Source organism: Carassius gibelio, chromosome A7 (assembly GCF_023724105.1).
Source record: "Carassius gibelio isolate Cgi1373 ecotype wild population from Czech Republic chromosome A7, carGib1.2-hapl.c, whole genome shotgun sequence".
In the NCBI taxonomy this organism is placed as follows: Eukaryota; Metazoa; Chordata; class Actinopteri; order Cypriniformes; family Cyprinidae; genus Carassius; species Carassius gibelio.
In genome coordinates this window covers 9,317,829-9,330,894 of record NC_068377.1, presented here as the reverse complement: position 1 = coordinate 9,330,894, position 13,066 = coordinate 9,317,829, and the positions used below count along the sequence as shown (strand labels likewise).

Here is a 13,066-nt window from a genome sequence, read left to right as displayed (position 1 = left end):
ATAAGAGTTATCTGCATAAATTATAAAACACTATGACAAGGTAATGTTTAACTTATATATATTTATTTTATTTATTACATTTTATATTATCTCACAAATGGATCAGCATTTTCTATAATGTCGAAATTCTAAATCAAAATACATTTCTGATATAACTTAATATATAATTAGCATAAAACAAACAATATAATTCACATTCTCAAGGATTAAAGATTAAATGAAAAAAAATAAAAAATGACTGCACAGCCGTCAAATAGGTGGCGCTATGCACTAAGCATGTAAACAACTAATAAACTAAAGAAGAAGAAAGAAACAGATTGGCGCGCTTTTTCTTAGCGTCTGTTTCTATAGTGATTTGTCGATTCGTCGCTCTGTTGAGAATGTCTTGAGTCTTAATCAGGAACATACTCTGAGTTGAATTAACTTACTCCCGGACGCGTTTTTGGAACCACATACCTCGAGTAAGCAAGGTTTGGGGTTAATCAAAGAAGAGTTCAGGGTTTAGTTCACGGTAAGTTAACCCTGCTTTACCCTGACTTAAAAGAACAGACTAGGTTCAATACAATTCAAGTCAAGCTTGACAGCATTTGAGGTGTAATGGTGATTAATCACCAAAAAACAAAAATCAACTTCTCCCTTGTTTTCTTAAATTAAATGAAAATAAAAAAAAGTTTGAGGCACTTACAATGGAATTGAATGGGGAACATTTTTGGAGGATTTAAATGCAGAAATGTGAAGCTTATGATTTTCTTAAATCACAACAACAGATCGGTTGAAAGTTTGAGAAAAAAAAGTTGTTTTATACAGTTTTAGTCATTTTAGGGTATTAGGTATCATGTTGGCATGAAAACTATATTGCAAAAATTGTATGCAACTTCAGACAGAACAGATTACCAAATTTTTTAAACTCTATCATGTTAAAGGGGAGGTTTAATGCTATTTCATGCGTTCTGACTTAGTCACTGTTAAAGAGTTGGATTCTCATCATAAACGTTGCCAAAGTTTTAAAAAACAAGTTGGACTTACAGTATGACAGAGTATTTCTTTGCCTTCATGACATAGCAAAGGGCAGGATTCCTTGTATGGGCACTCTCCCAGAAGAGTGTGCGCACATCAGCCAAAGCAAGAGCAGCCCATTTCAACAAATTATGCAAATTTGTCGGCATTTCGTTGATGAATGTTTTAAAATACAAATCTGTATCTGTCTTTTATAAATCGAATAAAAATTCTTTGGCGATATAATGGATGCAATTACTACTATATAAATACTAAAGATTAACATGAGATTGGTGGAAACTGCATGTGTGATGCAGTATCTCCTTTAAACTCATGTAATTTATTGTTTATTTGTCTTGTGGCTATACTACTGAACCAGTGATCATTTTATAATTTCATAAACTTTTATAATTGTAATTTTAATTTCAAAGTCATTTTAGAGTTTTAGCTATAATAGTGCTATGGATATGATGTTGCAAAATTGTATACAACTTGTATTGTTTATGTCTTATGGCTATACAATTAAACCACTAAGAACTTTATTGATTACGTATAGGCCCCATTCTCTTCTACTGTAAGGTCCTCACTGTAATCCTTTTTTTTTTTTCAAAGAAAAGGAAGGCCAAAAGAAATTTTCATGCTGTAGAAAATGCTCTAAATGTTTGATTGAACTAAAATCTATTGAACCCAGAAAGTTTTCAATATAAATATCAACAACAACTTATTAAATATCAACTTGTATAACATGATAATGGCAGTCATTAAAAAAATAATAATAATTTGCCAGCGCTCCACTGTCCTCACCATGGCTCCCAAGCGCAAACAGGGGTACTGTGCTCGGTCCAAACCCAGCTGGTGCAGTCTCATGGTGCCAATGTGCTGGGGCAGTTCCGTTTCCAGGTCCATGGCCCACACATACTGCAGGCAGCAAAGTGCTAAGCCATACAGCAGGATAAAGGGAGAGCAAAGAGTGGCAAAGCGTTGACGTGCCCGCAGCATCCAGATAACACACGACCACAGCAGCAGCACAAACGTCAGCCAACTATGGTATGTTATACTCCACACCTGCAGGGGGGCAAGAATACAAATACACACATCAAAAACATATTCTTGAAAACTGTCTTGATATAGAAAGGAATGGAAAGTATTTTTAATCTTATTCTATAGACCATAAACCAAAAATTAGTAAGCATTTCATCACTTCAATTTCCATCTTGAAGTCACTGTTTTTACTCACACTCTTGCAAACTATTTAACTCATTAACTCACTCTTATTCAGGAGTAAAAAAAAAATTCAGACAGTGTATCAGCATAAAACTGAACATCTACAGATAGAGAAAATATCTGTTTTACCATCATAGCTATAAGGGCACAAATGTAACTTTGTTGCAAGATCATTCGTCCCACCAGGCGAAGAGGATTATCGGCTGTAGCCTCTCCACTGGGCCCTGCACAAACACACGTATAGACTTGAATGTGAACTGGTATCTTCTGTTCGTGTAAATGCACAATGTACATTGCCCTACCTATGTCATGTTGACTTGAACCATTGGTCACAGGTTCTTTAGAGTTTTGTGATTCAGACACCGGTGACTCTCCTTTGGTGAGAAGCGTTTGCTAAACCAGACAAAAAAATAAAATAAATAAGACACTTATTTTGATAAGTAATTAATCGGATTTGTATTTCTTTAATTAATCAAATATTCATGCCACATCATGTGTTATCAGGTAAAAGGTGGTGAGAATATTCAACAGGAACAGACATTCCATGCTCTTAAAGTGATAGTTCACTCAAGGCATAATTCCAAAACCTGTATGACTTTCTTCTATAGAACATAATAGAAGATATTTTGAATAATGCTGGTAAACAAACAGTTTTGTTCCCCATTGCTTTCCATTGTATAGAAAAAAAATAGATTGCATAGAAACAAAACTCTTTGATTACCAACATTCTATTAAAATATAAAATATATTCTATTATGATAGTAAATTATGACAGAATTTTCATTTTAACATAGTAAAAATCACACAGTGTTGACTGAAATAAACAGATGACTTTTTCATTAAGCAATGTACTGTATCTGAATGTCTCTTTATGGAATTAAAGTCAAAGTGCATCGTTCACTGTAAAAATTTACATATATTGTCAAGAAAATGTAGTTAATACACCATAAATGCATATAATTGAAGTCTACTGTGTATCACAGTCAACACAAAGCTTTTTGAAAAAATTGGTGAATATTCACTTTAATATAAACAAGACCACTTAATAGATGGCACTCGTGGAGGTAGAAAAACAAAGATCTATATGTCCTGCGGGACTGCTTTTAGTAAAGATTTAAATGCGAAAGAAAAGGCACAAGAGGCGGCTTTTTCTGTCAGTGGTTTTAATTTAAAATGTTTGTGATAGCCTAAGAAAAGTATCCTATAGGCTGTGTTTAAACATTTTGCCACATGCTCGGGCAGCTTAATGTATAAATCTAGAAGTTAAATATATTGAATAATATGTTATATTAATTGCTTTTAAATGTGAATATGCATATGAAAGATTGTACTACTGTACTACGCAAAAAGAGTAACAATGCTGAAAAAGCATTTTGAAGTAACAACATTTGGATTTGACATTTTTATGGTATACATAAATATTCGTGGTTTACAGCCATGGAACAGTAGTGGACTGCAAACACATCCTATGTGAAAGCACAATGAGTCGAAGACATGAGCATACAAGCTTTTTAAGGATGTTATTATCATTATTATTATTATTATCACATTTTTTATTATTTTGTACTCAGCGCTGCAGTATAACATACTGTACCCCCATTTGATTTGGAATAAAAATGTGAGTAAATTTGCTTGGTTTTAATAAAAACGTTGAGCTTGCCCAGGATATTTTATTTATTTTTATGTTTTAATTCAAGTTGGTCAGTTTTGTGTTGTATGTAGAGTAGGTAGGTCATAGGCAAAGTTTGTAAAGAATGTTATTTTCAGCATGTAAACAAAATGAAATACTTCTGTTAGTAAAATTAAGCTGGTAGATTATGTAGACTAAACTAATATATCGGTAGGCAAACGTAACCATAGTGATTTAAGCCTTACCTTAGTGTCATCTTCATTACTATGTCTCCTTGCCTCCCATGGCCTGAGCTCCACTTCCTCTCCAGCCTCACCCTGTACTGCTTCAACTGCTCCACCCTCATCAGTCTCCACAAACACATTACATCAGTTAATATATGATATCATAATGATAATATATCAACAACTTACCCAAACTCCATTATTGTACACAAACAACAGTCAAATGTTATTCAGTGGCTTACAAGGGTACAAATGTAATGTGTCTGGATTAACTGTACATGACATCCTGTACAATGAGCTCTTTAAATGGATAGTTCAGGCAAAAAATTAAATCATTAAATTCATTGAATTGCTTTAGATACATTGGAATATGATGCCCTTACTTCCACAGTTTGAAACAGCGTGGACTTTCTGCTTATTTACACTCACAGGATGTGAACAAATTCAGGTAAAGATGACAGAAGTGTCATTTTGGGGAGAATCATCCCTTTAACTGAACAAACAAATGTGTGGAAGCACCTTGTCCGTGTGGCCATGACTGTAACTGTTGATTTTCAGCAGAATAGTCACAGAGATGTACAAGAGGAGAAGAATGCCAGGATTGACGTACACTGGCCAGTCATGCTCCATGTTGAGGGTGATGTCAAAAGAAGAACAGTTTCCAGGCTTTATTATATCCTTCAGGCCAAAGAGTCTAAAGCAGAAAATAAAAAATAAAAAATGAAAACAAACTTCAGGGACCCCATTTGCTGAAGAAAATGTGAGGAGTACATGTAGCCTTTAGGTTTTTGTGATATTCTGCTTGTTAGTCAACCACCAATTGGTTACTGGCTGTTTAAATTCGAAGGCAGGACTTAAACCATCATACTGCATGTTGTACTTTTTCCCATTCTGAAATATGTGTGAACCATCTTCATATATACAGTACACTATTGGTCAAACACTTTGAATATATATATATATATATATATATATATATATATATATATATATATAAATTATTCCTGTGATGGTAAGGCTGATCAGCTCATTACTCCAGTATTCAGTTTTTACATGATATCACATGATCCTTCAGAAATCATTCTAATATGCTGACTTGGTGCTCAAGAAACATTTCTCATTATTATCCATGTTGAAATCCATTGAAAACCATGATATACTGCAATTCAAAAGTTTGTGGTATGAGTAAAAAAAAAAAAAACAGTATACATTTATTCAGCAAGGATGCATTCAATTGATCAAACGTGAAATCAAATACATTTATAATGTTTTTTTTTTCTATTTCAAAAATTAAGCAGCAAAAACTGCTTTGAACACTGATAATGTTTTTATTTGTAGATGACTCCGCTATTCTAGTCTCTCATAAAGACAAATCAGAGGTGGAAAGGCTGCTTAGTTCAGAACCCGTTAACCTCAGTGTTTGGCTAACAGAAAACAAGTTGTCTATCCACCTTGGCAAAACAGAATCAATTCTTTTTGGGTCCAGAGATAAACTGAAAAAGGCTATGGGGTTCAGGGTAGTCGTAGGTATTGTTGAAATTACAGCCAAAGAAGCAGTTACTTACTTGGGCTGTATATTATATAAGAAACTATCAGGGGAGCTTATGGCTCGAAAAATTATCTCAAAGGTAAGCCAAAGGACTAAGTTCCTGGCAAGAATATCCAGCCTCTTAGATAGTAAAACATCAAAAATCCTGGCTGATGAGCTTGTTCAATGTCATCTTGACTATGCCTGAAGATCTTGGTACACAGGCACTACCAAAGGTCTTAAAGACAAGATACAGATCTGTCAAAATAAACTACTCAGAGTGATCCTTAAATTACATCCTAGAACTCATCTTCTTCCTAACCATTTCTCAAGTCTTGGGTGGCTCAGAGTGGAGGAGAGGGTTTCTCAACTTAAACTGTGTTTAGTTTATAAGATAAGAAATAATCTGGCAGCCAAATATTTATGTGATTACTTTTCAAAAATTAGTGATATGCACAATTACTGCACCAGGGGGAGTTCCACAGATTACAGGCCCTGCCGCTTTAAGAGCTGTGTGGGGAAGTACTCTTTCCTATACTCTGCAGCGGTCTTGTGGAATGGTTTTACCTTTAAACCTTAAACGGTTGAGCTCTTCCTATTATCATTTTAAATCTTCAATAAAAAATTGGTTATTAAACTTATAAAGTGAATTAAAAAAAAAAGTAAGGAAATAGAAATCCTTGAAGTAGTAGGAATACTGTATTGTCTGCTTGTGTGTCTGCATGTTTTTTTGGGAATTTAGTCTTTGTTTTTTTTTTGTGTGTGTGTTTTTATTAGTGTTTTTTGTTTATTTATATGTCTTTTTATTTTTGCTCCCTTTCTTCATTGTCCTCAATGTTGTTAGTACATGTACTGTTACTCATCTTCCATCTTAAGGACCACAATGGAAATAAGCCTATGGGCTTTTTGTGTTTTTTATCCTTTTGAACACTTCGTGTTGATTGTTGTTTTAATAACTGAGCACCAATAATAACTGAGTGCCAATTCAGCATATTAAAATGATTTTGATGTGACACCGAAGACTGGAATAATGGCTATATTTCAATAACTACATCTCAAAATACATTAACATAGAAAACAGTTCTTTTAAATAGTTATAACATTTCACAATGCTAACATTTTTGTTAAATACCTACATTCACTGTATGAGTAAATTGCATGCGATGTCAAGCCAATGCTCAGGATTTAAGTGCTCACACCATACGGTCTGTTCATCGAGATTCAACTTGACTGCTCACACTTTGTGGGGACCCCCCCCCCAAACTAAGAACTGTCTACTATAACTGTGAACTTTGTAATCTTTTTATATTCCATTTAAAAAAATAGCGGTTTCACCTTGCGAAAACGCCGGATCCGTGTGGACGAAAGCCTATCCGATAAAAAATTTGTGCGTATTTACAGAAACGCATCTCCGTGTGGACGGGGCCTTAATGTGACAGCAGTGCGCATGCACAATTTTGTATGTGACAATGATGTATAGCAGAATTTAGTTTTATCTCACTGTGACAGTCGTCTACAACAGCACAGAGGTCAGCAGAGATTTATGTGTCATGAAAAATGCACAGAGCTGGCAACCTCACCAAGCCAGGTTTTATGGCCAGTAGGTGTGGATGTCACTCTCCAGATGCATATCTAAGGCTTAAGTCTCAGTGTTGCTTTTCAGTGGGTTATGCAAGTCTGGCAGGATACACCACCTTCACCTCACCATTTGAGGCTCTATTTTAGATCAGCAATGACTCGCACATTTACGTCACACTCTGCCTTAACACAACCCTCATGTTATGAACGTGAGATGGAGAAGAATACAAGTAATGACATTTTTATATGGACAGTTACTTTAAAAAAAGATTACTGAGAAATAAAGATTAACATTAACTGAAATCAAACAATTCAAAACATTAATAAACTAGAATAACTATATCAGTAGCTCAGCACTGTTGGGAACGTTACTTTAAAAAAGTAATTAGTTATAGTTACTCACTACTTGTTCCAAAAAGTAACTGAGTTAGTAACTGAATTACTCTATAATAAAAGTAACTCGTTACCAGGGACAGTAACTATTTGCGTTACTGTAAAAAACAAACAAACAAAAAAAAAAGTTGCTATATGTCAAATAATTATTTTTTTGTTGTTGCAGTTTTCACAAGTCAGTTGAAATGAGTAGAACAGACAGGTGTTCATACATAAATTTCTATATGTATTGCACGTCAAAAGACAGCAAGAGTTTTATCCTGCACTTCAAGTATTATCTTTGTAAGAAGTGTTTTGTGCCACTAGCTTTATATGTGTGTGTGTCACACATTACATGTACACATTACATGCACGTTCTTGCCTTTGACCACAATGAATTTGAAGTAGCGCTTATATCTCCACCTTGAAAATGCCGATGAAAACTTTTCATCGGATTGCTCCTGACTCGCCATTTCTACTGCTGCTGCGAATCTCTGTGTAGCTGTTGCGTGTGTGTGTGTGTGTTTGGCGCCGCTGGTCCTGGCACATGTGACGGCATGTGTGTAAAAACACTGGCTCTGATTGGCTACCATGAAACACATGACTCTGCCTTAGCCAATCATAATCACTTATCTCGTTTTTAACCCACCTCCACACTCGCTGTGTGAGCCAGGGGTGCGTTCGGATTGCATAGTTTATTAAATCAATGCATAGTAACGCACCGCATTTAACTTTCAGTAATGGTAACAGCGTTGTAACGACGGGAAAATTAATTAGTTAGATTACCAAGTTACTGAAAAAATAACGTCGTTACCTAACTCCGTTCTATTAAACGCTGTTATTCCAAATACTGTAGCTCAGTGATACTAAAAACTATAAAACTGGACAATCAAAGGTTAGTGGTCAGTACATTTGCTATAAATGATTTCTATTGCATGCTAAAATTATATCTAAATCAAAACATTCTTAAGGGGGGAATCTTACCCTATTGTCTGAAGCACATCAGAGAACAATATAAACACAATATTTTATGAATGCGGCCATTTTATATTACCAAGGTTCCAATCAGCGTACCAATGTTTTCAAATGTAATGCCATCATTGCACCATAATAACACCACAGTACTTTCTTGGTGTAATACCAATAATGGTCACTGTGATTTTGCCAAATGGACAGTTTTCCTGGATCAGCATCCCTAACCTAATGGTTAATACCTGATGGTTCCAAACCCAGCCTTATGCTTAATCCAAACTCAATCTGTATTGTTTGATAGCAGTGTTTTCCCAGGACCAACAAAAAATGTTGACTCAGGAAATGGTGTCGATGTTGTCCTACTTCTAAAAATCAGAGCTACCAGGCTCGTTGGTTTACAGGAATGTTATTCCAGGACAAATACGGATGTTGAACTAGGTACACACGCTACTTCAACAAATCAGAGAAACCTTTCAAATAACAGGACAGTAAAAATGATGCCACGAAGTCACAGACATACTGAATGTGCAGTACAGTGAATTTAAAGATAATTGAGAGCAATGAACAACAATACCTGGCCCACAGGCTCGCTGGGGAGAACATGTCTTGCGCAAATGAGCTTTGATACATGTAAAGACACACCAGGTGTCCCCCTGTGAAGAAGGCCACCATCACGCACAATGCATTAAATCCCAGATGGCTGATGGGAAAGTGGCAAGCCCACCATGTGCACACTCCAATAAAGAGAAGGAAGTAGAAGGCAGAGAATGAAGAAGGTAAAGTGATTCCTGGAAAGAGAAAGACGTGAGTTCAAAGTCAAATCACATCCACAATGAGATAAGACAAAAAACATTATCTACACATGTTCCTATCTTCAAAAGCATGATATCATCTAACGTTCTGCTAAGTGCAACAGTTGTGTCCCAGCTGTAAAACACAATTATTTTTTAAGTAATATTATTACTACTGTGGGAGCCTTGACCTTACATTCAATGCTATGCAAGAGAACGGAATATATTAGCCAAAAAGTATGCAAACATAAAAAACATATCATTTGTTTATATTGCTCAACTTTGTTACATCTGTTCCCTGACTCTCTTACCAGCTAGTGCTAGTAGTGTGATGGCCAGGATGCGGCCCATGTTCTTGAGGAAGCGCTGTGCTGTGGCACGGAGGCGGGCAGCTAACTGTGCCGCCCCACTGCTTGAGTAAGGACTCTCCTCTTCTTCTGTCTCACTACAGGATAACATTTCCTCATCTTCTCCTTCTTCATCATCATCTTCTATTTCATCATCCTAAAAAGAAGAGGACGTGGGAAAGATTTAATTAGTGCTGGGATGAAAAAATAGGCCATATGAGAATTACGTTTTTATTCCAAATCCTATACATGCATTTCGATTTCTACTTGTGTTCATTAATCTTAGAGAATGGAAAAGTTCTACCATAAAGATATGTGAAATTGCTAAGCTGGTGTCCCAAACTTAAAAACCAAGATTAAGGATGTCAGCATTTGAAAGCACTGGAAAAACAAATGTACTGTCTCAGAGAAACTGAGAAATAGATACAGGAAGAGACAGAAGCTGAGGTATGTAAAATGTGAACAAAACATCAAAAAGGTTTTCCCAGGCATGTACACTTGAATACACATGTGAGAGTTTGTTACTATTGGCTCTTCAGGGTCATAGCAATCATATCTGACCTGCAGAGTCAGGCATGTTTGCATCATGAAGTGCTTTTGGATGAAAGCTGAAACACTATTCAAACCAGAAACCTGATGTGGTCGAACAGGTCCATAATGCCTGCAGAGTAAACAGGCATTTTCTGACCTGAACACAAAGATATTTTTAAGAATGTTGGTAACCAAACAGCTGCGCATTGTTTCTCCCCCCAAACTATAGAAGTCAATGGCTACCAGCAACTGTCTGGTTACCAAACATTCTTCAAAATATCTGCTTTTCTGTTCAACAGAAGAAAGGACAACATTTATGTTTATAACAACATGAGGGTGAGTAAATGATGACAAAAAGTAAAATAAAAAACTTCTGTGCAAACTGTTACTTGAAACCCCTGTTTTAGTACAAAGCAAACAATGCAGAGGTGAGGAATTGATTGTAAGGCAATGTTCCAGAGCTTAACAAAATTGTATGTAAGTCATATAAAACTGTTCTCTCATTGGCCAAAGTGCACCTCTTTAGGTTCTGGGATTCCGCTTATAGCATCATCCATCAAGATGGATTTACAAGTTAGCGCCGTGGCTTTATCTGTCATTACACATTCCTTAACAAATGTAAACGAGCGAGAGAGAGAGAGAGAGAATATACAACTATGTGTGTGTATATATACAGCATGTTCAATGCACCTGTTTTGTAGAAGGGCATTTCCCATTATGAATTAGGATACAACTTGTTTCTTTGGGTCAAATTGCATTCTCACCAGAACCAAACTGCTCCAGAGTTTGATTTCATTTAGACGAGGCCACCTCACTCAGCCAGTCTCAGACCAATCATGCAGATCTAAGCGCAATCACATATCTATATACACAAACTAACTGAACCACACTAACCAGCCACACCTTGATCCCTTGATCCATCATTTGATACCTTTATAGTGTAAAACACATACACACACACACACACAGCTTTCAAACTGGTGATTTGGTACAATGTCAGTTCCACACTGGTTTATTAAAAAACTTGGGATTCTTTCACATATGTGAGAAATCTACAAACATCCACCTGTTCTTGCTGGCACGTACACCTCTGCTTGAATAAACTTCTGAAATAAACGTAGAATCTTACAACAAAGCAAAGACAGCTACTAATGTGTAAATAAGAGTGTGTGTATCCCATCTGTTACTGAACTGACGGGATAAAAATTGGTGCAACTGCAGCCGAAGATAGAAGGCTCAATAGCACTGTCTGTTATGAGGGCATCAAAAAGATTCAAAGTAGAGCGTTAAGGCCTGTTCACTCCAAGGATGATAACTATAGCTATAATTTATAATATAGGTATAGGTAAAATAGGAGTCCACACCACAACTTGATGATAACACAAAGGAACAATTCTATTTTCAGCTGACAAACAATAATAACATTGGCAACCAATCAGAAACCACAAACTTTAAAGAACTATAGTATTTAAAACACTGCATGATTACTATGTAATAATAAGCATAAAATTATCATCTACTGGTGTGGATGCTAATATAGACATCATTACAGAGTACTGCAGGAACGAGCCCTGAAACCCAGAAACAGGTTATCACATCCATTTGAGTGGGCTTGTCAAAATGTTTTAGCATTTTATTCTCTGGCAGAAAATACATCACTAGTACATCAATTGTGAATTAAAAAAAAAAAAAAACATTGCATCTTTTATGTGTCTTGAAAAAGGTGTTTGCTAATTGGGACTATAGAAGTTGTCGGAAACTTTAAACATCCTCTTGGTCAAAACTCATCTACTCACTAGTCTGCTTTTACATCCTCATTGTGTTTATAATCCCACTCTTGAAAACTATTCTAACTCAAACATTATAACTTGCAAATTTTAAAGATTTAAATAAAGATTGAAAGAGTTGGTGGAACCTTGATATTATAGTCATGTGATAGTGGTGTAGTTTGTTTACAGCCTATACCTTTTAACTTGTGACAACTGTATTTGAAAAGCTGTGTTCATTTGAAGATACACGTGCAAGTATAATACACTTTTGAAGGTCACACGGCTTATTCTCTGCAATAATACAAAAGTCAATGGAAAAACCCTTAAGTAAACCAGGGCGATGCTAACTTCAGGGTGGGTCACAAAATTAAATGATTCCTTCAGCATTCTATAGTAAAGGTTCTTGGGGCCCTATTTAAACGAACTAAATGCAAAGTGTAAAGCGCACGGCGCAGGTGCACTCAGGGCATGTCCAAATCCACTTTTGGTATTTTAACGACAGAAAAACGGTCCATGTGCCGGGCAGCATTTTTGGAATGGGTTGTCCCTATTCTCTTAATGAGTAATGGGCTTAACGTTCAATACACTACTCAGAGTGTCATCTCCCATTCCCTTTAAGAGCGAGATGCGCTCGCGCCATGGAGGATCGCTATTTACATGGCGGAATTTGTTGGCGGAATTTGTTGGCGGAAAAGCTGAACACTTCTCAAGCGAAGAAACCGATCTGCTCAAAGTTAAAGCGTGCGAGCAGATCATCTATGGGACAAGCAGGCATTAGCTCCGCGTGATGAGTCAGTTAATATATGTGTGTGTATTGGCACGATTGTTCAATTAATTAGCCAATTTCATTCATCATTATTAGTAATAGGCTGAATTGCAAATAGGTAGCCTAATTCTAATACATGCAATGACTACATTACATTTTTATATTTATGTAGCCTACACAATAATATAATTTTACACTGTAATCCTTTTGTTTTTAATATTTGTTATGTTTGTGTGATGGGCATCCCTGTGTGTAATAAGCAAAGTCACGTGCACTGTGGACCCGCCCAGAGGTGCATTTTCTAACAACGCGCTCTTTAAATAACAAAAGCATATTGC

General features: G+C 36.0%; 1 protein-coding gene across 3 annotated transcripts in view; it reads right to left on the bottom strand.

Moving 5' to 3' along the window:
- LOC128016581 (piezo-type mechanosensitive ion channel component 1) overlaps positions 1-13,066 on the bottom strand; it is a 100,911-nt gene that overhangs the window by 33,917 nt on the left and 53,928 nt on the right. For all 3 annotated transcript variants that reach the window (XM_052601206.1, XM_052601207.1, XM_052601205.1), the window contains exons 6-12: positions 9,627-9,819; positions 9,099-9,312; positions 4,594-4,768; positions 4,096-4,200; positions 2,523-2,613; positions 2,350-2,444; positions 1,801-2,061 (exon numbers count right to left, since the gene is read on the bottom strand). In XM_052601206.1, coding sequence (XP_052457166.1) covers positions 1,801-2,061; positions 2,350-2,444; positions 2,523-2,613; positions 4,096-4,200; positions 4,594-4,768; positions 9,099-9,312; positions 9,627-9,819 — 1,134 coding nt within the window. The remainder of the gene's footprint in view (positions 1-1,800; positions 2,062-2,349; positions 2,445-2,522; positions 2,614-4,095; positions 4,201-4,593; positions 4,769-9,098; positions 9,313-9,626; positions 9,820-13,066) is intronic.